The sequence below is a fragment of the Prorops nasuta genome, unplaced genomic scaffold, assembly GCF_024137725.1.
Source record: "Prorops nasuta isolate Cenicafe-Biocafe unplaced genomic scaffold, Cenicafe_Pnas_1.2 PNAS00033, whole genome shotgun sequence".
In the NCBI taxonomy this organism is placed as follows: Eukaryota; Metazoa; Arthropoda; class Insecta; order Hymenoptera; family Bethylidae; genus Prorops; species Prorops nasuta.
The window spans coordinates 1,579,247-1,606,697 of NW_027116830.1; the positions used below are offsets into that span (position 1 = coordinate 1,579,247).

At 38.3% G+C, this 27,451-nt stretch overlaps 1 protein-coding gene across 1 annotated transcript in view; it reads right to left on the minus strand.

Annotated features, from left to right (window-relative positions):
- Positions 1–384: 384 nt before the first annotated feature.
- Positions 385–27,451, minus strand: part of GluClalpha (glycine receptor alpha 1) — a 38,903-nt gene continuing 11,836 nt past the window's right edge. Inside the window, exons 4-11 of the mRNA XM_066743689.1 lie at positions 16,038–16,105; positions 5,864–5,933; positions 5,076–5,229; positions 4,858–4,940; positions 4,620–4,754; positions 4,303–4,455; positions 3,917–4,176; positions 385–2,232 (exon numbers count right to left, since the gene is read on the minus strand). Coding sequence (XP_066599786.1) covers positions 1,345–2,232; positions 3,917–4,176; positions 4,303–4,455; positions 4,620–4,754; positions 4,858–4,940; positions 5,076–5,229; positions 5,864–5,933; positions 16,038–16,105 — 1,811 coding nt within the window. The 3' untranslated portion in view covers positions 385–1,344. The remainder of the gene's footprint in view (positions 2,233–3,916; positions 4,177–4,302; positions 4,456–4,619; positions 4,755–4,857; positions 4,941–5,075; positions 5,230–5,863; positions 5,934–16,037; positions 16,106–27,451) is intronic.

Below are 27,451 nucleotides of genomic sequence, written 5' to 3' on the forward strand. Positions count from 1 at the left end.
CTCTACTACATAGAAACCTAGATAGTACCTAGCTTTGTACCGAGCTCTCTTCCATTTATCGATCCATCGAACCGGCTTGATTGTCTTATCGAGGATTGGGCCGATGCGAAACCTCCAACCCTCGCCCTGATCACGTTCTCCCCCCTCCTCCCGCTCTCCCTCTCTCTTTCTCTTTTTCACCCCTACCAGTTCGTAACGTATCCTGGCTTCAATTCGTCAAAGGTTCGTTCAATTAACAACGAATTTATCGAGTCTCAGTCTTTCGTGGGCCAGGTTTGCTCCGGTTCAAAGAGCGATTAGCATTAAAAAGGGCGTAGGACAAAAGAGGTCCTATCCCGATGTGTGGCCGCACACGTTGCAATTGCAAAAGTATAGAGAGCGAATGAGAGAAAGAGAGAGGGAGAGAATGAGACAGAAAATCGATCATTAGTAGTTGGCTCTTTGATGGGTTCCTCTCATCCTGGTGGGAGAGGTAGGTCGACCAGTAGGCAATGTCGAAGAGGACAAATATGAGGGGGAAGGTGAACCGGGCGAATGTGTCTATTCTGACGCAGTCCTGGATCTGGCAGGTGAGCTGTCGCTTACGACACGATTCCCTGTTAGTTGTACACGTTGCAAGTGCGGAGTACAGTTGCTTGTTCGATAGGTTTTCATGGGCTCCTCACCCTGGAAGAGGTAGATGGACCAGAAGACGATGTTGAAGAGGTCAAACGTTTGAGGAAGGCGAATATGTCCGTCCTGGTGCTTTCCTGGAACTGGCGGGTGAATCACCCTCTGCAGTTGGTGTTCGTGGGTTCATCACCTTGGAAGATGCGGATGGACCAGCAGGCGATGTTGAAGAGGACAAGCTTTAGAGGGATTCGAGTTTGTTTGTCTCGGTGAACCCTTGGTCTTTCAGGTGAACTGTCACGTGGGCACTCGACGATGCTGATGTACTCGTTGCAGTTGCAGAATATAATCCATCTTTGGTTGGTATTTATGGGTTCCTCATCCCTGAAGAGGTAAGTCGTCCAGTGGGCGGTATTGAAGAGGACGAACATTAGAGGGAAGGCGGATGTATGTCCTTGAGAGAACCCTTGTTCTGGCAGGTGAACTATCGCCCGAGCACCTGCCGCCTCTTTACTCGCTGCACTTGCAGAGTATAATCCATCTTCAGCTGGTATTCATGGGCTCTTAACCCAGGAAGAGGTAGGTCAAGCAACAAACGATATTGAATAGGACAAACATTATACAGAAGGAACGCGAATCATCCGTTCTCCTACGTCCTCGGTCCCACATGTGAATTGTCATCCAAGCACCCGATGTCTCTGTACTCACTGCACTTGCAGAGTATAATCCCCATCTTCAATTGGCATTCATGGCCTCCTCACCTTGGAAGAGGTAATTCGACCAATAGGCAATGTTGAAGACGACGAACGTTAAGGGAAAGGCGAATCGGCTGAAAATGTCTATCCTGGCGCTGCCCTGGGCCTGGCAGGTAAGCCATCGCTTAGGCACGATTCCCCAGCAGCATTTGGGCTTGCCAATGAGTCTGCCACCCCTGTCGAAGCTGTGGATCTCCCCGAAGGAGGTTTCCCTCGGGCTTCCACAGCTCGGAGAAGGGCTGATGTTCCTCGAAAGGCTTGGCGAGGGTGACGGCGATGCCGACCGGGAACTCGAGTTCGATGAGGACGACGATGAAGAGGATGGGGAGGATTTCGACGAGCTTCTGCAGGAACGCCTCGAACGGTCCTCCAGCGGTGAGAAGGACCCAGCCGAGTCTGCCTCGTAGTCATCCTGTTGGTACTTGTGTCTCGACGATGCTCTCTGCTGATGATTGTGTTCGTGTAGATGCTGATGTTGGTGATGGTGGTGGTTGTGTGCGTGATGGTGATGATGGTGATGCTGATGATGATCGTGGAAGTGCCTTTGCCTCGGTCGCGAACGCTGCGACCTTCCTAGGCTATGGGAGGACCCCGTCGATCCTGGACTTGCTGTGTTTAATAGAATGTTTCTTGTACTTGTATGCCTGTTATTGTTATTGTTAATGATGGCGTTGTGATGGGTACGGCCGCGAACCACGTCCCTTGATCCTAGCGCTTCCTCGTCGAGGTTCACTCGCCCTGCGTTTCCTCCCTGAACAGGTACGTGGACCAGTACATGAGGTTGAAGAGAGCGAATACGATGGGGAAAAAGATCCGTGAGATGACGTCGATGCGCTTGGATCTCGTCGGGAACTTGGACAGCCACGACCTGCAGCAGTTTTTTTTTCGCGGTTTCATGTGTATTTCGCGCTGCCGCGCCTTGTCCGCCGCCGACATCGTGTCCTCCGGGTGTCTCACCAGAGGCTTCTGAAAGAAGTCGACCACGATTAGTCCACCGGCTATTTTCGCCGCGAGTTTTATCTAACTATTCCCCCTCCCCTCTCTTTCCCCTCACCATTACATCTCTCACTCCCTACTTTTTCTATTTTCTCCATCTTCCTCCACTCCGTCTCCCTTGCCATCTACTCTACCACTAGTTTTATCTACTTTTATTTTTCTCCTCGAAACCGGACCGGTGGACCTTTCTTGTGCTCCAAGAAAATTTCACAGATAACGATAACACTGGGATATAAAACATTAAGGTACGAATGCTTTTGTTCCTTGGCTGACTCCATACTGATTTGTTCTACTCGAATTTTATCATTCTCTTGAAATTGAGTAGTTTGAGTTTTAAAGTTAATTAACATTTATTTTCATGTTCATTCAAGATTTTAATACTAAGGAATAAACTGATTTTTGTAATAGAAGAAGAACTGTTAACTTAAGTTTTTTTGAAATGAAAAATTTCTAAAAAATAAAAAGTACTCATATAATTTATAGCATGTCTTTTCCCATCACAAAAATAACACAAATATAGTTTTTTAAATTTCCCTGCAATAGATAGAAAAAAATTAGTTAGGAGCCAGCCATACAGAGCTTGATGCAAATTTATCCATATAAGTTTGCGTCAAGTACATGCAAAAATGATTCAAGCAAGGCTTTGTTGAAAACGTTTAGCATCATTATCCTCGTGATTATCCGCGAAATTTGCTCGAGGCACGACATTACAAGAGCCAGATGGTGGTCCCTTTCAAAGTTTACCACACCAAACGATACACAAATACACACACAGGTACAGAGATAATACCATGTATAGGAATGTTCGAGGACTGGATTACATTAAGAGGAATTACGGGAACTCCTTAGGGATTGTGTCGTTCATCGATCATTCTCCCTGCTTCGTGATTAGTGAGATAAGGTTACAATGGGATTTTCATTAGGGAAGAAAAAACATAGACGCACACACACACACAATGCGTGAAGGGTGACGGTGAACCACGACGTGTCTTTCTCTGCTAGCATTTCCGGTTCTGATAGAAGGGGATGTGAACCCTTCACCACTTTCCTCGGGCCGCATCAGTGAATTCTCATTCCATTCGTGCAACATCATCAAACACAATTCGTAGTCATTGCAAGACGAACCAATTTTGACCACCCAGATAGCATATTGTATCATTGTGTGTTATCATTTTTCCTTCTGTCAACGTTTCTTGTTCTTGCAAGGGAGAATAATTTATTAATCAGTGTGATTTGCACCATTCATCGTTTTAGAAATGACCTCCTCTGATGAAAGGACAACAGAGGTGAGCAATGGTATAGAATTAGAGACATAAAGTCATGAGTTATATGAGTATTGTGGGAGGAGAATTGAGTAATGAATATTGGTTTCTTATGTTTGACTGATGTGAGGGAGAAGAGAGATGGGTTGCCAGTGGGGACTGATCGAACGATCGACGAAGAAGAATTTCAGGAGAAACTGATATATATGAGTCAATGGAGGGATCGTATGAGAATGTGATTGCTATCTGGGGGTTTGGGGCCGGAGTCGAAAACCGACACGTCTGGACACTGACCATAGGGAAATTCGCTGATCCGTCCGGTTCGGTTGGTGAGGAGTTTTCCGTTTCACTTGCCATGAATTGTTTTTTAATGTTGTCGCTGTGCATGTCACTGCGCGATGCGTAGTTGACCAGGGCGAACTCTAGAAGGGCGCCGAATACGAAAGTCAGACAAACCCCCGTCCATACGTCAATGGCTTTTGTATAGGAGACCGGTGGCAGTGAAGCGTTTATTCCTGACGTCTGGGTCGCCATAGTCAGCAGGGTCGTAACACCTAAAAAAAAGATGATTTTTTGCTTAGAGAAAATAACGAGTTTCCTTTAATTCTAACCAAGGTCGTAGGTACTTCTATGGCGAAAAGTCTAGGGATTTGAAATACGAATAGAAAGAAAGTTCTAACCCAATGATACTCGTGCTGGTACCGCACTTTGATCAAGCCAGAAGGACACCCATGAGACGATGACCAACATGCAGCAAGGGATGTAGATTTGGATGAGATAGTAGCTGAATTCTCTTTTGAAGAGAAGATCCACTTTCAAGCAACTGTACGCCCCTGTGAATCGCAAGGTTCCACTTGAGTCGTAACACATTGAAAATCCTCATGAACGATCATAAAACTAGATCCTTCCGAAACTTCACTGTCTCTTTATGATTCATAGGTCACGTGACCAATCTCTTCTCCTTCTACTTACTCGCCTCTCGCTCGGCTCAACGTACCGGTAATTGTTTTACTGTTGCAGTAATCGGTAAGAAACTTTTCCAGTGTAAACCTGGGCAGGTGTAAATTTTTGACAATTTGGACGGGATCGCCTTCTTTCCAAATGAAGACCAAATCGTCGGTTGTCCATCCATCTGTGCAAAATCATCAGGGATCAGGTACATTCGACAATTATCAATAATTCTGATGCTTCGAGCACGATTGACTTTTCTCATTGGTTCCTCGTGCGATACTCACAGCTAGCCATTCGTAATGAACAGATTTGTCGGTCCAAGGGATATAGTTTCAAATTCATCGGACACGAAAGTGTCAGCGAAATTCTGTAACGAGCAAACAAAGCGATATTTCGTATTATCGAATTTCTAATGATACACTCTACTATCTTCTGCTTACGGAATTTCTTTAATGTCTCTTCAGCATTAAGCAGTTTTAATAAAGAGGGAACAAGAGCTTACCGTATGCTGTAAAGAACAGAGCCATTCGGAAAGATTCGTATGTAAACGTTGGGCATGATGATGTTATGAAAATGGCCTTCTTTTTCATTGGAAAAGAATAAATCTGGCATCCACACGCGACTAGATTCTGTTAACGTTAAGTATTTTAAACGACCTGAAAGCAATAATTTTCAATATTAGTTTGTCCTTAAAAAATAATCGACGAATCATGATCCTTGAGCCAGTATATATATATATGGATTAAATCTATTACACATAGGTTAACGGGATCCCTCACGCGTGCTTTACCGACAGTACAAGTCAATAAACAATTCGTTTAATAAAAGTCAAATGCGAAGCAAATTGCAAAAACGGGCTTCTTTATGACAAGTTGCCAATTCTAACGAGTCAATCGAGCTTAAAAAAACTCAAATCGGATGAAGAATAACGCTGTACCACTGTCCCGCGTTCTTGAAGTGGAAATAACCAAAAGTAACCTATCTTCAAGTACGCAGCACAATTGTACAGCGTTATTTTTTAACTAATTTGAGTGTTTTTAAGTTCGTTTGACTCGTTAGGACTGGCACATTGTACTACAAACGCACGATTGTTCAATTTGCTTCGCATTTGAATTTTATTAAACTAATTGTTTGTTGACTTGTACTGTCGGTAAAGCACGCGTGAGGGATCCCGTTAACAGTTTTTTTAATCATTAATAGTTTGCGTTGCATTTTTTCTCGCAAAAACATGTCATCTTGGACTTTTGGCCTTAAGATCATAAATGGAGTGTTTTGTTTATATATACTTACCTCCCAAATCATTAAATTTTAGCCTTTCATCCAACCATTGTTCCCGAAATGTCAATTGTACGGAGTATTCCTGGAGGCACAGAGAGATTACTCAAACTTCCACGGACCTTGACCAATCATTCGTTTTTCTGTTATGTTTTTCTTTTCGCGTATATTTCTTCTATTTTTTGCAATAATTTTGCATTAAGTACGAAAAAGCGATCGTTAATTTAGCAAGAATATTAATTATAAATAAATCGATCAGTTTTATAGTGATAATTTTATAAAATTAACTTTCAAGAATACAATATTTAATGACTGCGCGAAGACTTGCGAGATCAAAGAATTGACAGCGTTATTTAGAAAGAAAAGAGCCGATTGGAAAGTGAAAAGTAAATTTTATTAAAAAGTGTTGATCGCTCGTTAATGTTCAGGCATTTCTTATAAGAGTGAAACTGAAATTTTGATTGAAAATTGCACCATTTGTCATTAATTTATCGGTAGCATTGCGGAAGCAGCATATAAATTTTGCACCACTGACCTCGTTAAAACTTTCTAAAGAAGGAAAACGATTAATCACAGACTGGAAAAAATCATAATGAGAAACGCCATATTCCCGGAACAAGGTCAGTGCTTTCTTCTTGTTTGATGAATTACTCGATTCGAACGATCTTCGACTGCTTCTATCAGCTTTTTTAATTAACAATTGACACAAACGATGCAGATTTAAAAAAAAGCATTTCCTGTATTGGAAAAACGATTGGAATCGCTATTCATTTACGAATTTATAACGTTACACTGTATATGAAGCAATGACGTCATTGCTGCAAGGCTAGATACGGGTGGCGCCCTCTCGTCTAATCAACACGAACCAATTTAATGACGTCAGAGATACTAGAGGAAACAAACTCGTCACGTTGACAAGTCATAACAGATGGTGTTTCGCGCTGCCACCAGTAAAGCTCACCGGGATTGAAAGAAAAAGATGTTGATGCAGTCGAGGATCATTAGCATCAGTTTCGTAGCGAGAATGAGTTGTGTGACGAAGTCGAAGCTGTGGCGTGAGGTTTCTGAGGAATACAGAGTAGGATGAGGGAGGGGGGGGGGGGAGTGGAAAGTTTACAGCATGCGATAAAAGACCAGCTGCAAAGGCGCGCGCAAGCCATGAGCAAGATGCGAACATCAAACGAATCTCTCGTTGGCTACAAACATCAACGTATGCAACTATTGGCACACACACGTACACAAGCAAGCACGCGTATGCCTGGATGGCTACGTTTTTCATAAAGCACGTGGAACAAAACTACGAAAAAAAGCTGCGCGTTGGGTAAACTTTGGGGAAAGGTTAAAGAAGGTTAGGTACGGCTTAGCGTTCTGTTAAGAAATTGGCACAGTAGGAGGAAGGGGGTGAGGGGGAAGGCATATAGCCACTATAAGTAGCAAAAAACTCATGCAATTGGCTCACGGTTCCACCTGTTTTTTCAGCTCCCAAATTGGATCTCGTCCATCGGTAGTGCTGCGCTGTCTGCTTTAATTTCCTTTTTTCATACAAGAATAGGAGAAGGCGAAAGCTGGCTTTACCCACAAATCCCGAATGTTTCCCTAGTTACCCTCAACCTGTCCCTTTCTTATCCGTTCTTATCACCTCCCACGATAATCCTTAATCATGGCTAGTCTAAAATTGCGCTTCGTTTCTCGTTGGTTATTTCGTTGCTGTCTAACCTAACCTCGCATAATTTTGAACCTTCTCGTGTGTTGTCGTTGGTTCCTTCGCACGACACTCCACTCTCTTGGAGCTTATCGCATCGCGGAAATATTCTCTTAGTGAAAAAAGGGATTTCGACGTTTTTCCCACCATACTCGCAGATCCGCTTAGAATATTTGGAAAATTTACCAGCGAGCGAAAAGCTGCTCGAGCTTTTTACGCTACTACCTGTTGTCACGCTCGCTCACACCCATATCTTCGCAGCAATTAGCCCTTCTCGATTAACCCTAACGCCCCCTGCCTTCCCGGCAACACTACCTTTCACCCTTCACCTATTACACCCCCCTCCCTCTTCTTCACTCTGTCCCTGTGTTTTTAGTACTTGCACACGCACCTTCTTTTTGTTTTTATTAAGAGACACAGTAGTGTCTCGACGGCAAGTACATATGTATATACCATCGAGGCACTGCCGTTAACTTATATAGCAAGTTTGGCCGCTCCAATTTTTAAGTCAATTTATCTTTATGACTCATATACATTTTTCAGTATTCATACGTACGTATTTTAAAACCTCTTGAAAAAAGCTTTCAATTGAGACCACGAACATTAAAAACGGTTCATCCAAACAGAGCTCTCATAACTCTGGTTTTCATTGTATCAAAATGAAGATGATAATTCGTTTCCTTCTTCAATATCTCCGTGGATGTCTTCGCCCTGAAGTTTGTCGTTAACGTTATCCACGAATGTCTTTGGCGTGCAGTTAGTTGGTTATGTTAAAGATAAAACTGGTTTAGTGTCGTAATGGACACAAATTTAGGTAGCAATTAAAATGTGTTATGTTTGAAAACTGTAATTAGCAGTGTCTCGATTTTTATCTGACGTTACTTGTTGCTTGTTTGATGCAGCTCAATGCGCGATGTTAATGAAAATTGATATAACGGATCCAACGTACTACGTAGCTAAGGTAGCGTGATTATTTATTATGTGTGTGTGTGTGTGTGTGTTGTAAGAGTAATTATGTTAATTTTCAAAATATCGATTTAACTGATATGACGTATTGTGTGCCTAATGCAGTGAGGTGAGTTATTATATTTTGATTAGGATGACGTCAATTTTTCAAATACATAAACAAATCAAGTTAATTATGACAGAAGGAGTCAACAATTAGATATGTATAAAATTCTATTTTACAATACAGGATTCAACATACTTTGAAGCACTTTGTGGGGTTTCTTTTCAGATTATACTAAAATAAAATATTTATATTGTCAGTACTGAATGTCAAGTTGACTGGTTTAACCGAGATTGATATTTATAACATTACCAAAGGAAGAGGTCTTTTTTGAACACTAATGTACATGAACCATTATCAGGAATATTCTAATTGATAGAAACTGTGCTAAAGCATTTGAAAATCATACGTTATCATTTAAGGTACTTAAACCATCAACAAAATATGTTTTTTTTCTCTCGAAACTAAAAATAATACCAATTTTCTTAAAAGTTCTATTACACATTTGGATAATTTGTAAGGAGACGATAAAAACTTCTTATCGTTATGATTAGCAAAAAGTAAATAAATAAAACCTCAATTTTTTGGTAATCACAGTTTCATATGACAGGGGATGTAATTCTAAATTGAACATAATAGATAATACAATTTTGGTAATAGAGCATAGAAAATAAATAAGTTGAAAATTTAATTAAGCAAGAAATTGAAGAATCGAATAGACCTTATATTTCCATTGAAAATGCAGTTAAGGATAGAGGCTAAGTGTGAAGTGCATAGTCTCGATAAATTTTAATATTGCTTCGCAGATGTTCAATAATTTTAACATAAATTTACTTTCACTTATTAAGCATCTTCAACACTGTGATAGTCAGAATTTAGAATGCAAAAGGCCAGATATAAATTAATCTTATTACCAAAATTGTTATGGATACCATAGAAAGTACACAGTTGCAAATTTAATTAAGGAAGGAATCGAAGAATTGTAAAAATTGATTACCAAAAGAGCTTAATGAAGCAATCTCCGTGAATAATCGAATTTTTATGAAGGGTTTGGAAATCAATTACGTACAGATTATAAGATATAAGAAAAGTGTGATTATATAAAAATAAATTTTGATGGTATCGTTATTGACATTACACTTGTAAAATTAATTTGAAATAAATTCTAGATTCAAAAGTAAATTAGATGTGTGCTTCAAAAAATGATTCTTTTAGTAACAATGTCATAAGTTATTGTCATTATTAAAAAGTGAATATATAATAATATATTTTGTATTTAATTAACAAATTTAAAATAATATGTTAATTTTTTAATTATTAATATAATTTAAGGCACAATAGGCTAAAATCTATCGCTTCAAATCCAAAACAATTTAATTTTCTAATTGCAACGTTACTAAGCAGCATAGGCTGAGGTTACCTTTTTCTTGATCAAGATTTAAATTTTATTTTTGAGTTAAAAAGTCAACTTAATGGCTTTGTGCTTTTAGAGTCATCTCTCCTCCCCATCCCTTTTAGTATTAATAAATTATATATAAATCTGGTAATTTTAATATTTTATTTAATTAATTATTTATGTATATATGTTATATTTAATAAAATATCAAAATAACAATTTAATTAGAAGTATTGTTTTTTCGAATGAGGAGGAAATTGAAAATTTTTTTATATTGTGAAGTAATCAAAACTATAACTTAGTTTCAATTACTATATTCTTAACAAACGTTATGAGATTCCATACAAAAAACATGCTGTGCCTGTTAAAAAAGACGGCAAGTAAATAGGTGCCCTACTGAAACATACATATGCAACTAAAAAAAATATTGTGATTAAAAAAAGTAGTGAAATCAATTTTTGGCAAGTATTCGGAATTTTAGCAAACAATAGTGTTACATTCATTATTAAGCAAGTAATGCAGATTTCTTATTTAAAAAAAGGTTACAAGCTTTAAATAACAGAAATTAATGTTGAACAATAAAACTTCTAGTTACATGTGCAAAAAAAGGCTTTAAAAGTATTTAAGCTCACATTTTTGAATACAGAATATTTTGAATATTGTATATCCAAAGATAAATTTCTGAACTAAAAAGGGACTTGCCGGAGTCATGCATTGGTGAAATGCATAAAATAGTTACATTTTTAAATTAAGATGAGCAACATTTTTGTAGCATGGTTATAGTGATATTAAATATAAAAGGCATAAGTCAGGCATGTCCTCTTTTGGTTTAGAATTTTATCTTTGGATAGAATATTCAAAATATTGTTTTGTTCAGAAATATAAGTTTAAATACTTTTTTGAACCCCTTCTATCATAGGTAATTACAAGCTTTATTATTCAATATTCATTTCTGTTATTTAAAGTCTGTGAAATTTTTTTGAATAAGAAATCTGCATCACTTGCTTATAATGAATGTGATGCTATTTTTTGCTTAAATTAAGAATGCTTTCCAAAAACATTGATTTCACTACTCTTTTTAATCACAATATTTTTCTCATTTGCATATGCTTTAGTAGAGCACCTATATGTACTTGCCGGTTTTTTTTAACAGACGCAGCATATTTTATGTATGAGATTTATATTTCGCATATATTCTCTCACGTGTAATGACACTCATTTTTGCGTGTTTTTTTTTTCATTCTTCCCTATGGTATCACGTCTCCCCTAAAACTATAGTACTTACACTCTTTTCACTGCGCAAATGACTCTAATAGGAATCGTGTATGGTTCTCGCTCGGCACTCACAGTTTTTCGCTACCTAATTCCTTTTTCTTCTCATTTTTCCTATTAAGCATTTATAAGCATTAATTACAAGCCACAGAATAGTCCATGTTGTAAACCAAGCTAGTGCATTATTTCCCTTTCTTTATTTTTCTCCTGGGTCCGTAACGAAGATTAGCACACTTGAATGGGAAATTTGTGGAGTCCCAAATGGAATCGGACGATCGAGCCAGGATGATTTTCGAATGATTTGGATGGATGATGAAAAAAGATAAAGAGAGGCGTGGAAAGAGACCGAGGATGAGAATGAGAGTTAGAGTGAAAAATGACTGATGAGTGAGTGACTGAGTGAATGAGAAAGAAAGAGAGAGAGAGAGAGAAAAGTGTTTAAGAAAAATAAAGCAATAGAAAAAGCACATGTGAAATCAATATATATATGTATGTATATATATATATATATATATATCAATACATGAGCATGTGATACCACTCGATATCACATTACACTTGTCTTACACGTTTGGATCTTCATATTTTTGAAACTTGTTACAACTGAATATAATATAGAGCTAGTTGAGTAAATTGTAAGAGACAAGTGAAACGAGTAAAGTGGTATGCCATACAATGAACGTTAGTATGTATTACATGCAATTGTATATGTTAAGATGTAGTAATAAACCAAATACAGCCCATGTAAAATTTTCGAGAAAAAATATGAGAAAAGTATCAAAAGCGACGTGGCAACTTGGAGAATTATATAAATTTTATCACAAGTAGAAGAGCATTTAGTTGTCAGCAGTACGCCTTCGACAAGGTTTTTGCTCGAAAGTTTTAAACGGGATCACAGTGATAATTCCACCAACCGCAACAACGACTGCAATCGAACGACAGGAAAAACTCTGCCACCCTTATTTCATGCTGCACGAAAAATAGAGAAACTCGCGGTGATAACGTGGAAGCGAAGGCAACGACCAATCCTCTTCAGAGGCATGTACAGTAAACGATAAATCTTCCTTTTAAACAGTGTAATGCAAAAAATAATTTTTTTTTTCATCATACAGGGTGCAACATAAGCATCGAGCCACATCGAGGGGTGTTGTTCTCGAGGACTTTCTGATTACAACCCTTCAAGTCCCATCAAATTCGGTAAAGGGGTTACCGAGTTACAGACCTTTGAGAATTAACGTTCACTCACGCTGTAGGACAGTCAAGGCTAAGTGCGACGTTGTGACGCCACGCAATATACGTATATCCATTTCGACCAGATAGAAATTTCTACACAGATTTTAATGGGATTTCAAAGCTCATAGTCAGGCGGACCTTAAATACAACCTTCTTTAAATTATGTTAAGGTTATTTCTTTGTACATTGTACACTGGGTGTTTCGTTAGTACGACGAATTTACCACACTGAAGATGGAAAAAATAATAGTTTACTGTCTTTCTCAAGTTCTTCGTTCACCCTAGATGTATACAGTTACGCTGTGTGGAGCACCGGCCAAGCAGCTTTCATCAATCTTAATGAAATAATGATCCGAGGCTAAATTGGAATAGCATTACAACCGTTTAAGATTATCACCACTGCGCATGCCCCTAACTGTAATTAAGTGAATGTGTACATAATAAACACACGCGCATACGTACACACATACATACGTACGTACATACGTACAAACTTACATACATATACAAATCTTACACGTACACATTATTATACATTAATGCAATTATACTATATAATTACATTTACGTACGGGGAGATATTGATTAAACAAAGACAATCGCGCGAATGTCGCATTATTCCACATAATATATTTAACAGCTTATTGCATATGTATATAAATATAAAATTGAGGAAAAGTTTCGTAGCATGGATGCCTCATCTTTTAACATGGAGAAAAAGCACGTAAACTTTTTTCTATATAGAGTAGGGGGTAAATCTAAATTTTTACCCCACCAAACCCACTCAACCACGAAACTTGACTATTAAGGTCGCTTATGTTGAGTTCTGAAACTCAAATTTGTACCGGAAATCAGACCAAACTTGAAGCTCACCGGAGATTTTCTCCTTAATTTAATTTAATATTATGTGCATATTAAGTAGTACGTATATTAAATTCACGGAAGCACTGATTGGTTAATTTTCAGGTACAAATCCACCGAGAGGGAACGCGGATGCTTGCGCGGAGAAACTTGCAAAAAACACACGTCAGTTCCACCATTTCGCGACACCAATTTCATCTTTTTTCCTTGCATTTGTTTCCTTTTCATCTCCAATGCGATTTGGCCAGGCACAGATACAGTTGCAACGCACGTACACAGTTATAATCGTTCCTTTAGCAATCATTTAAAAAAAAAAAAAAGATAGGTCATATAATTTAATAATGGTTTATGTATAGATATACAAGACAGTAAACGACACTGAAATAATTAGTAAGGTCGAGTGGCTGCCAATACACATCCATAACACGACGTACGAGGTTCCTTTATATCCCAATAGACAAATAGTGTACGCAGAGATTTCGATATTAAAGAAGAACGCGTATTTCTTAATAGTGTTTTGTTCTAATTATTTCAAAAGTGTGCAAAACGTTCAAATTGATTTATTTGTCCACAATCCATTTCTATATAATTCGTATTTAAGCTCTACCAGCTGAAAATTGTATGCGACAGACCCTAATTTGATATTAATCTTGATTTGAAGTATTTGAGTAAAAGTAGTTAAATCCGTCATAAATCGGGCAAGGTTCGCACGTGACATCGAGTATTTTCTTCGGACGAATTATGAGTTATAGAAATGAGAAAATTGCACGTGAGCTTGGGTTATTAAAATTTGGAATGTCGAAGCTGTTGCTAGTAGTCTCTCTGAATTTTAATTGATATAACGGGGTTTATAGTTGGGGTGTCGTTGAAGTCTGCAGTTAAAAGGGTGTAAGAAATCGTGTTTAAAGCGGACATCGAGTGCTCGCGTAACTGTGCGAATGTGATTGTGCAAGGGGTTCGTCGAGATTGATACTTGTCTTAATCGGGATATAACAGAGAAACGCACACATATGTACACGTGTATGTATCAGGTGACGCGCAAATCGACGATAAACAGTAGACTCCCATATAACTCGACCAATGTGTTACGGGCTATATATGAATCCTTAAACGCGGATAATTCGGATTATACGAGAGTTCAACTGCTGTTGCAGGACTCTCATATATCGCGATTTATACTGTTATTATTTGACGCGTTAAGCGAAACATTGCGTTGTACGAAATATCTTCAACACGTTTTAGGAATTGGCATTGTAAGAGCTCGCGTTATATTGGAGTCCAGCTGTAGTTGTAGTCTCTCGTATAACGCGATTAATATCTTCTATATATATATATATATATATATATTCGAGTGCTCTAACCCATACAATTCCTTCGTTTTATTATTCTGCAGATTTTGCAACACGCCAAATTGTACGAAAATAGTAGTTTCAATAACTTCAACGCGTTATAGGTATTACAAAAGCTCGCATTATATTCGAGAGATACCAACTACAGTTTTGTTCCTGCTGCCTGTACTTTCCGCGCACTATTCATCAAAAGTGTATACTAAGTGTCAAGTAAACTTTTAACGAAAAGTACAGTATATACAGAAAGCACGAGCAACGCGAACAAACCTTAGACAATCAGGAGATTCGGTGTAGTCTCGCGACAAGTAGTTCAGCCTGATATAAATCAGGCAGGTTCGCCACTGGCCCCGAGCATCCTGCGAGTACAGGTTTCTTCTTGCTGCTGTCTGCACTTTCTACATTTTTTTTATCAAAAGTCTATGTTAAGTTTTGCGTGAAAAATATAGAAAGTTTACAGCAAGCAACGCGAACAAACCGTAAACAATCAGGAGATTCGGTGCAGTCTTGCGACTAGTAGTTCTTCCTGATATAAATCAGACAGGCTACGCCACTGACGCAGAGCATCCTTTCTTCACAGATCAACGATATTTCACACGTTCAAACTTACGTTAAACCACGATTAATGACAGTCCTTCTTCCTTAATTAGAATATTAAGATCGAGTATTGTTCTTTAAGTGAACCAGGATACCAATCGATAGTAATTACACTGTTTTGTCTGCTTCGATAAATTAAATCCACTTTGTAATTGAATCGTAGTTAATTATTTATTTATCAACGTACTTAAATCGATGAAGTATCAAAAGAGAAAAAACTACGTGGTTAATTTATACATTTGATCTAGAAAATTGTAAAATATTTTTTATACATTATTACTCGAAAGAATCAAATGAAAAATTAATTATAATAAAAGACAACGAACGTAGAATAAATCTATTAAAAAACGACCGGCCGGTCGATAGCTATATCGATATATTTGGCATCAACTTAAAGAACGTCACTCGGGGTGGTCGACATTAACGTCGTACAACGTAGTGTCGAACGTAGGAAACATAGCGGAGTTGGTGTTTTGCGCCTCGCCCGACAAATACAAATATACATACACGTGTAAAATCGTCGAGTGATACCAGCACGTTATAATCAATATTAATATTAGTAGTAGCAATATTAATTATTTTATAATATTAGTAGTAGCAGCATTAATTAATTTATAACATTATTATCGTTAATAGTACAAGGTACAATTACAGAGAAGTGCAATTTCTTACGGCAGATATATACGTGACACGTTATATTGGATATTGGTACACATGTGTGGACGTACAGATTGTATATATAGGCCTTGCTGATGGTATTGTTTTTCCACTCACCATGTTATAATCATCTATTTTGCTGATAGAGCGAAGAAAGATGTTGACTTTCACATTTGTCGGCCCATCTAACACGTCGACCGGAACAGAACAAAACAATTCGATTAATCAGGTTGAACTCGCCCACCAATCGACATCGTGATTGCTTTTATTTGCTTTTTCCTTACACTAACTCTCACCCCCCCCCCCTCCCCGCTCCTTCCCCTCTTACTCTCTCACTTATTCGGTTCTCCTTCCTGGTTTCTCCCCAGTTTATTCGCTGTTCAGCTCACCGGCTATATAGATGGGTATGGTGAAAAGGATATAGCAAGTGGAAAAGGGTATGGATGGTCAGACCTAGTCAGAGAGAAATCACCATCAGAAGACCCTCTGGCCACTCTCGTCGTTACTATAGCTTTTTATACGCTACTATCGAGAACGAAACATCGATTCATCTCTCTCCGAGCGAAGAAACGATAATAATCACAAAAACTCATTAATACGGAGAACGATCTCACTCACGGTCCACAGTGGACTCTCTCATATATACGACATGTTTTTTCATCAATCCTCTCGACGAGATCTTGCATGGCCGGGAATATTTCATTCGAGGGAGGGAAGGGTAAGGAGAATTAGGGCAGGGGGGGGGGGGTAGTTCAAAAAATAATAGCATCATGTGTCAAAACGTCTGGAAGAAAGCTCGCGTGACGGCGAAACGTAGCAGGAACGTGGATTATACGTGGAATTTATCTATTTTTCCCCAAGAGAGATTATCGATCCTTCTTTTCCACGCTGGGAGAGCACAGAGAGGGAGAAAGGCGGTGGTGGGGGGTGGGGGGGGGGGGGGGGGGTTGGTTTGCAATTACCAGTAGAAAAAAAAGGACTCCCGGAACAAGCGGAACAAACGAAACTGACCGAGGCGAAACGTGACGTAGGAATTGGGAAAGTGGGCTGGGCGTAGAAGAGGGGTGGGGTGGAGGAAGACAAGGTTATTTTTCCAGGATTTAACGACGATTCTCCTCTCCGGTGATTTTCGGATTTCCAGCCGTTATCGGATTCGTCGTGTCGTCCTTGCGTGGCGGCGCGAGCCGCTGCGATGACTAAATCGAAGTTTATCGTCGACTTGTTTACTGCCGGCTTAAATGTCACGCTCGCATCGTTGTTCCGCGCGCGAAAGTCACTCGTGCAAACAGCGGAAATGTTTATACAACGCTCCCATCCACTTATGATTCAGCATTCTCACAGAAATAACTCGTGCGATCGGAGCAAATATTTATACACTGTTCATCCACTTAAAATCCTTCCATTTATTAACGAGCTACACGACCTTCGCAGATTCTCGATTTTTCTTATCGGAATGGCGTAAACTCATAGTCCTCTTTCTCTGGTTTGCACCACAAATTCTTTCATGGACTTCCTCGTTAACGGAAAAATTCACACAAGATCCAGCCAAATATCCATTTCTCCCTTGCATGGGTTTTTCTTATCAGCCGAGTTCTCGTCGAAACAAGTAGATAAGGAAATGTCGTGCAAGAGAAAGTAGATTTGGAGAGACAAGTCGATGCTGCAAATCAACGCTGACAGGCTCGAACGATTGATAGGGGAATCGTGAATCGTCAGTAGAGATATCAGTGTTGCTTTTCTTTCTGGATGTCGCAATAATGGAATAAAAAAGTAGAATAGTGAACGATAATCGATACTATACATTCTAGATATGATTTGGTCGTGTAATAACAAGAATGATTGATGTGAGATTCTTGGCTGCATCCTTTCCTAGGCGAAAGCTAGGAAGGGATGCAGTTGCGGAACGTGACAAGAATGAAGAGAAAATAAGTGGATACTTTGAATGATCGTTCATAATTTTAATAGTGATTCTATTGCAATAATGATGGAGAGAAATGGATGAAATTTGTAGCTGCAACTTTTTTCTCGATTGTCTTGAGAGCCGGAGGGTTAATTTGGTTTACCGAAGAGCGACTCGATTGCTGCGTTGATCGATGATGGAGCAAGGCGGAAATGATTGGACGAGGATTGAGAAAGGGGACAAGTCGACGCTGCAAATCGATTGTACAGGGTTAGAGCTAGAAATGATTTGGTCGCAGAGCGATGAGGGTGATTGATGGAAAAAGCACGAGAGATAGCAACGTCTGTCGTTGCGGCCCATCGTTACTCGTTCATCGGCCACCGGTCAATCCCCTCCCCATCACCACCCAACCCCTTCAACCCTTTAACTACCCCTGTCAAACTGCCTGCATGCCTGTCCAATGGAACGAGCTGTCGGCTGAAAATCCACCCTCGACCTACCCCTAAAATCACCCCTTGCTTTATGCAACGTGCACGCGTCGATTTTTCACTGAAATCAATTACCCCTAGCCCCCAACCCCCCCTCCTCCCCTTCCCCATTTCTCCATCAACCACCTTGCCAGACTTGAATTATTCTTCACTCGGTATAACGTTCGCAAATTTATACGATTTATCGACAGACAAAAAAACAGCAAAAAATTAAGCATTCCCTTCCTGCAGCAGGAAATGCGAGTAATGCTCAGAGTATTCTTGTTATACAGCGTTGATAATAGGAGAAAATCCTTATCGATTTAACCAGGTTAGAGAAATGGCTGACTCTGCATAGTCCTAGATCACTGGCGCCAGAAAAGAGTTTCGTGAGGCCAGCAGGCAGCGTGATATATTTTGTTAATCTTATAAAATTCTGTGTCTGGTACAAAACTAAATTTTAATTGTCACTCGAGTCGATCGATGATTTAACAAACGATTGTTCATTGATTTAACGTTAAGCAAAAAAGAAACGGCTGACTCTGCGCAGTGCTAAATCACTGAACCGAGAAAAGAGTCTCGTGAAAGTGGCAGGCAGAGCCATGTAGTATATTTTGTTAATCTTATAAAATTCTGTGTCTTGATTAAAACTAAATTATAATTGTGACTTGAACTGATCTACAATTTCATAAACGACTGTTTATCGGTTTAACGAAGCTAAAAGGAAATGGCTGACTCTGCATAGTCTTTGATCACTGACACGAGTAAAGTGCCTCGTGAAACTAGCAGACAGCACCGCGTTATCTTCTCTTCCTCAAAATTGTATATAGTCTAAAATTAAATTGTAAATCTGACTTTTGACCTAATTGTGTCCTAATTCAAAATACTTTTTCGAGTACATATACACTCTACTTATTTTAAAGTTTTACATCATACAACGTATACATAATAGGTATATGTATAGAGAAACATCATGTATTAATAGAGTAATGTATAAAAGATACAGAAGGAGATATATCGGAGCATAACTGTGGCGTGTAATTAAAACTATTGGAAAACTATAGCTTGGCATTCCAATATCGAAGAAGCTACCGGAATTTGATCCCTCGGCAGCCTTCAATAATTGCCTCAATAGTTGACAATAGTTTCGCTTTGCGAAGTGGCAATTTTCTCAGCAGCGATTAACCATAATTGAGTGTTTCCTCTTAAGTAGCTGAACGATACTCATAATTCTTATCAAAATCCAACGCCCCAATCACTACTACTGATCGTGCGACACTTTATTAATTAGTTGTATCACTGTACACCATTTTCACACATCTTTACATTACTGGCATTATTCTAATCCATTCTACACATTATTATTTATTTGTGCACACATCGAGCCACAAATATCGAACGTAAAATTACTCGATGATTATTAAGAGTTGAGTGAAAAGATTCAGTCTAGGCAATTAAATAATATAAATTTTCTCTAGGAAGTAGTACAGCTTTTGCTACCAATCGTTTTCTCGATGATTATTGTACAATTTGAAATTGTACACTAGTTGCATAAATATTGTCCCATTTTTAAATATTTAATGCCTATCTCTCTCTCTCTCTCTCTCTCTCTCTTTCTCTCAAATTGACTATAAGATTCTAGTGCGAAGGAGAGTTGCAAGCACTGTGTCGTTAACTGATGTGTTAAGTAAGAGAAAGATCAGCTTTCTTGTCATATAGGTGTGTATATATATAATATAACAACAATAAGTAGAAGAGAAACGTATATATATTGGAATGGTATAGCTTGGCTAAATATATATGCTATATTTTGTGTATGCGTGTTTGTATGTATAGATAGAATAGTATTATACCGTAAATAAATCTATTTAGCAGTAACTACCATGTTCCTTGGCTCCCAATGGATCGATTTCCACTTTTCAGCTTCAGTTTAACCACCTGAGCTGGTCACGAAAAAAATCAAATTTTTCCCCAGTGACACGAGCTCCCTCGTGCATTTTCGATCACTGCTTTTAGCATTCAACCAAGCAATCAAGTGGCTAAAAATCGCAGGGAAACTCTGTACAACATGCCACGCATGCTCCGCTTTGCTTAACGCCTTATTGCACTTTCGCCCCAAAAACAATCAATCTCAATCGTTGAGCTTACTTGCCCATTAAATAAATCCACTCTTGCCTATTCATTCTAGTCAAACAGAAAAACAATCCATCTTCCATCCTGCAATCGCGTTCAATCCTCGATCAACGATTTTAGAATTATTAATTAAGAAAGTCACCCTTGTATATATATATATGTGTGTGTGTGTGTGTGTGTGTGTGTAAAACTAGTCGACTGTTAATTGCAAGTATTTCTTAAAGTTGTACAACTCGAATACACGATTTAATCTATCGTCAAGAAAAAATGATTAAACAACACTTTTCTCAACAGTTCATTTTCCACCTTCCAGTCGTGTTTACAATCCTCGACAAGTGACTCAACATTATTATTACGAAAAGTGTACAATTTACTAAGAAAATAATTGATAAAAATAACGAAACAAGTTAATTCTAGACCGAGAGTTTCTCCAACGTAGAAACGAAGTTACGGAACCGAGCTTTGGTGATTCAGAAAGAAAAATATATAATGGTGAAAATTAAATGGGAAAGAAAATAAGAAAAATATCGATGGACTTTTAGTGGGAAGATATAGTAATGAAAGAAATCATGGAAGAAGAGTGAATTGGCAAGGGTTCAAAATCGCGAACGCGGAATGGAACGAACGTATAGCTCCGATAAGGCACGAGAGCGAACGAAAAAGCGATTATTTTGTTGATCATTGCGATTATAGGTTGGAAATGTACGCACGGAATATAACGCGTAAATAAAATAGCATATCGGTTAGAACGCTGAATGCATTAGATATAGCAGTAAAGGAAAGTTGAAAAAGCTGAAAATGGAATAATCGTGTGAAGTTGCCCCATTGAAGGGAAATCGAAAATTTTTTGCTCGTTAACCGAAAGATTTTATCTTTCGCCTCGAGGCGATACATGCATTAAGGCGTTAAAAAACAAGCCAGCGGCTTTAGCTGACTATATATATATATATCCTCGCGTCTGCGTATACATATAACTGTGTGAGTGTATGAGTACAGATCAATGTGATTCGCGCGCTTTTCATTATTTTCCAAGATTCGAACGATTGTTTTCGGAGAGACTGACGTGTGCCAGGCGATTTTCACGAGATCGGAACAGAGTGATACGCATGAAAAAAAAGGTGAGAATCCATCAAATTAACTACCACACAATAGCAGGTGAGCAACAAAGTCTAGAAAATCTATGAGAGTCGGATGCACTTGCTAGCAGCACGATCCATACGCTCAATTGGACGTATTTGCGCAACGAGGATTCTTATACTTCTTGTAAAATACTCATTTTTGAAACAACTCGGAGAGATTATTTCTAATAAAATAAGTCCATGAAGAACAAAATTAATGGGAATTTGGTGTCGTTATTTTTCTCTTTATATCTTGCTGAGATGATTCAATTTGCAATTTTATTAGAGAAATAAAATATAATACTTACTGTATTTAGCCACGTTTGATAAAGTCACGTTACAAAGCGAATTATGGAATGTTTCCTTTCTGCAAAACTACGTCCAATTGTATCATTCGAATGAGACATCGACTAATGGATTGCACGAAAAATCATTAATTTTCATAGTCATGGTAATCGATCTTTTAGGAATTGATTCATCAATGATGGATAACTTGATCCTCGATAGATAAAAATTGGCAACAATTAAAAATTGATTTCCACGTTGAAATGTCTGCACGTTTAAATCTAATGTTTCCATATCGTTTCTATATATATGTACATATATATATATATATATATATATTGCTTGAACTTAGAAGGGATGGTCGTTAAATGGGGAATGAAAGAACATGCTGCTGGCAAATGGCAATCGCTCTCAAGTGGTTCATAAAGTGTGAAAAGGAAAAGTTGTCGGACCAAACAGAATATACGAGGAAACATTTTGGGCATATGGACGAGCCTAGAGATACTTGTTGTGTGTGTATATAGAAGGAATTATAGTATATATAAATATATATATATAGTGTGTATATATATATATATATGTGTGTGTGTGTGTATAATAATATGAAAATCTCGACTGTATAGCGTTACTATGAATTACAGTGAATGACAGACACAAAAGAAAAGTCTTTATAGAGAAAACGTGTTATTTGTACAAATGTAAGACGAAAATTAGCGTTCAGGATCACTATATAGCGAAGTAACGGTAACGATAAATTAATGTATATATGTGTATTTAGTATAATAAGGTGTTGGCATACGATACAACGTAATGCACAATGTTCAATATGCTGCAATACATAACATCGTATAGTTCTGGAAATATGAAATGATGTATCGTGAATGGCTACATTGTACACTGGGGTCACTCGAGTCTCAACAAACCAGAAAATCTCAGATGAAATAGATGTTTCGAGGAAGAAACAACTCTATTAGCATTTCTAAGTCTATAGCCTTTGATCGAAAAGTTATAAGAAATATTAAAAGTTTCGTAATTCGAGGCTTCCTTTAGTCATTGGGTTATTTGAATGGGATGCTTGGCCAATAGGAGACCTCGAAATAATGAATTTTTAATTGCTGGTTTTATATAAATATATAGTTTTTGACGAACTGCCGGGCTTGAAAATGCATTGGAATTTTCCGTCTCTTAGATTTATGTTTATAACTGTGCCTGAAAATCTCTAATTGTTATAATAATCGAGCGCCCACGGTGTATAATATAAACAGAGTATATATACAAGGTATAACACAGGAATCCTACGATAAGCCAAACTTTGTGGAATCATAGGAAACATTATTTTGAACAACGTTTATTAACAAACACGAGGAACGGTAGCCTAAAAATGAAAGCACCAGAAGATTTAAATATATCAAACTGGGTAACATTTTCTATCTTTATATACGAACGATTGTTCTATATTCAGAAAAAACATGGTACCACGGAGTGTATTAATTTTAATTAACGAACAACACGTGAAAAATGGACAATAATAATTAGGACTACATTCGACAGAAAAATGCTAGAATTTGTAAAATTTAAAGAATTTAATATAACGTTTTCGACCTCGCGTTAATTCACAAAAGCTGCATGAAAAGTTATCCCCCATGACATTTAAAGTTTGGTGTAGGCTCCTTTTTTACACTTTGTATACTTTATATTAGATAAATAGATGCGAGATTTCTGAATGAAAGGTATTTTTTATTGCTCAATTGTTCGTATGCATTATATAAAATGACAAACACCCAGCATATAATGAATGTGCGTGTGTCTGTGAGATAAGATAATATTCGGGGCGTTGTTAATTTTTGGACTTACCATAGTAACGTCATCTATTTTTGAGATACTTCGAACAAATATGTTGACGCGGACAACCGCGGGCCCATCTAACATAGCAAACAGAACAAACAAAGTTAATCAATCACTGCAGCAAGGATCAGACGTCGATTTTAGTTGAGATTGTTTGTGGTAGAGTTCACGTCGAGCCTTCAAAATGTCTTTTAAAGAAAATGGCGGATGTGGAAATCAAGGATGAACTGAAGTTACGACAACAAAAATCCCTTTTTCCTTCGCAGATTTTTTCCTTATACTCTATAATATGTGTATACTGCACAAATCTGATACAGCCCCCGAAAGCGTTCACCTCAGCAGCCCATTGATCTTACATTTTTTTTTATCCTCCACTCAAAAGTTGGTCAATAACAAGTTGTAAAAGTTTTATGTACAGGGTGTCCCATTTCGAACGACGTCGAAACATTTGCTGACAATTACGCTTTATGACGAAATATTTCCAATAAAAGTTGTACAGTTTCGAGGGGGATGAGATGGTACCATTGGTTTGACCTTGAAACGACATTCGAACTGTAAACGAAGGTAAATTTGACTTTTTTCAAATGGAACACCCTATATATTTTTACATATTCCTGCAGCAGGTGACCTCGAGAGTAATCCAAAATGCTCTTGTCATTTTTTCGTTTCATCCAATCGTTTACAGCTGATATTTCCATATGAAATTGCATATAGGAGTGGGTTTGACCGAAGTATAGAATGCGTGATTGCTACACTTACACAGTTATACTCACCTACGTATATTTTCAATTTGAAATATCTCGTAAATGATCGGATGAAATCAAAGTATGACAAGAGTGTTTTCGAATGCTCTTAGAGTCAGACACGATAAAGTATGTAAAAATATACAGGGTGGTGCATTTAAAAAATTTCAGATGCCCTTTGTCTATAGTTCAAATAACGTTTCAAGGTCGAACCAAGGTTGCCATCCTATGTCCCACTCGAGGCTTTCAAACTTTTGCTTCGAATATTTGTTCATAAAACCCAATTATCAGGCAATATTTCAAAAAGTCCTTTAAAGCAGGACACTCTGTACATGCATCTATTTTAATTATAAAAGCTTCAACATTTTACCATATTTACGGTAAATTTCTTAAGACCGAGGAACAATCGCCACGTTGATTTTCCATTTTCTGAGGCCAGTGCAGCCGCCTAAAGCGATCACTTCCGGTTCCCACTCTTTCACTCTACCTCTGCCCATGGCACTTCGGTTATCGGTTTTAGTTATAAATTAAATTACTCAATTATATTATCAGTTCGATGCTACAGTTTTACGTTGAACTTGCAAAAACTTTCTAACGCAAAACAATCACTCGAAGCCCCTCTCCTAAAATCACTACAGCCACCGTCAACGCCCACTTCCGTTCATTCGCCTTCCATCCTATACTTTCTACCCTGATCTATTGTTAAAAATACTGCATTTGCCATATTCAACGCATCGATTTACTCGAGTCGTTCAAAATTATACCCGAAAACAGTAATGACACGTGTTATGCACTGGTGAGATGTACATATATATATAACACATAGCACAGACACGCGCGGCCAGTAACGTTCCTAAAACATTCCTAAAACGTTTATGACCCCACGTGGCTATTCCGATGACCATTTGCTCATCTCAGCTTCCTTTTCACTCAGATTCAATCGCCTCGGCTTTTAAGAAGCCATCGTCTGTCCCCGCGAAGATAATACGTATTACAGCGTAACGCCTCCCTACGGACGAACCAGGCCGGTACAAAAGGTGGAGCACGTAAACCTCGTCAACCACGACCCCATTCCTCGCGTCCTAACTTTACGAGTTTCGTGAGAAATCGTCCAACTTGTGGATGCTCGACGAAACGAAAGCTTGGCACGCAGCACTCGGATATTTCGCGATCTCGAAATGCAATTAGCGTCGAGTCGCGGAAATGTCAAGTTCGAGGCTGATAATTGCGGAAACAATTGACGTTTGCGGAAATCAATTGACAATTGGCTGCAGAGACGAAATTTCATCGAGGCGTTTTCGGTCCGTACGAGTATAGCCGCCCGGAACGGGAAGGAAGGGACACCGCGCCGGCCGAATTCATTCGAGATATATATATATATATATATACCATTGCAATATTGATCAATCGCATATTTGCTTTTCATGCGCCAATGCGTCAATCCGAAGCTTCCATGTCTCTCGACAAATCCCTCGACTTTTCCTATCGAGCCTACAAAATTAATAAAGGCTCGAGAATTCTCGTCCGTGAATATTCCGCGGCTGCCATTGATACCATTCAACAGGCACATCGCACTGACTAGAAGTGCAGGATAAAAGCAATTTATTATGCGTTTTTATATATAGTATACGTGTACTATAATATACGTGGACCTTAAAAAATACCACGGGCATCCATTACCGCGATTAGAATTTATTATTATTTTTTTTTTTTTTTCTTTAGTCTATATTTTAAAACTCAAGATCATTCAGTCAGCAGTTTTATTCTCGTTCGATATTCAAGCGGTGTTTACGGCAAGCTCGGGATACCGCGAGGAACAATGGGGAGGGGGGAAGAAAAGAATGAAGGGTGGGGCCAAAAAACCAAAGGGATAACCATCCAGAAAAACTCGTTAAAAACGCAAGTGCGGTCATAAATGGAGCTCTTGGCAAACCTTTTCCCGGCTCAAGCAATCTATTGTCAAAACAAGCACTATAGTCTTCTCTCTTTACACTGCTTAACTCTCTCATGCCTACGGAATCCTAAGGAGTCCCCATAAAAAATAGCAGAAACTTTTCAATACCATAATCTAGTTCTCTCGAGTATCTCCCTTAATTGCATATCGTCTATTGTATTTCATATGCATATACACATATGTATATATATATCGTATATGCAGTGCAAAATGCGCACAATTTTTCTCAACAACCTATATAGCGTACAGTAGGAATTACAGCGAACGTTCGACAGACAGACACCTCTCTTCACTTATTTTCCTATGACCATCCATTTCACCAAACGTTACATTTCTTTGTCTTGGTTTCAATCTACGCGCACCTTCTTCCTCATTTTTTCCAATTCTTATGGCGACAAGATATATAAAAAGTACAGTTTAAAACGAAGTCATTTATCATTCTTTTGCTATATACGTTACAGTTAATCCGCTAAATTAATTCAATCACTCGAACTGCTTCTATAAGAACATCTTAATTTTATGTTAATTGGATAGTAATAAAAAGAACCTCGTACTGGAATAGGAGGGGGTAGGAAAATAATGCAAGTATTTGTCCAGAAAACATTCGCTCCTCTCCCCATTGTATATATATATATATGTACCTTTGGCAAATCGTATACTACGAAACAACTTTCGTGCACATCAAACTCGTCTGGTTTTTCGCTTCTCGCGAGGACTTTGAAAATCTCTGTTCGTCCCAATCACGAAATCATTCAGAGCACGCTTTTCGACGATGGACTGAAAATTTACAAAGATTGCTTTTTTACCGCGGCTGTTTTTTCTCTCCCACATACGCGCGCACACACACACACACAGACACACAAACATTCGTACGCGCACTCTTTTCATTTACTCCCACTCCTCGACATCCCAGTTCTAACCGTGAGCATTCTTCTTTTCATCTTTCAATTCCACGCTTTTATTCAACATTCTACCCATCCCCCCTCTCACTCTCTTTCACACACTCGTATCTTCACCCTTACACACCTTATAAAGCGCGTTGTCCCTCTGCTACCGTTACCAATACGAATATATACATATACATAT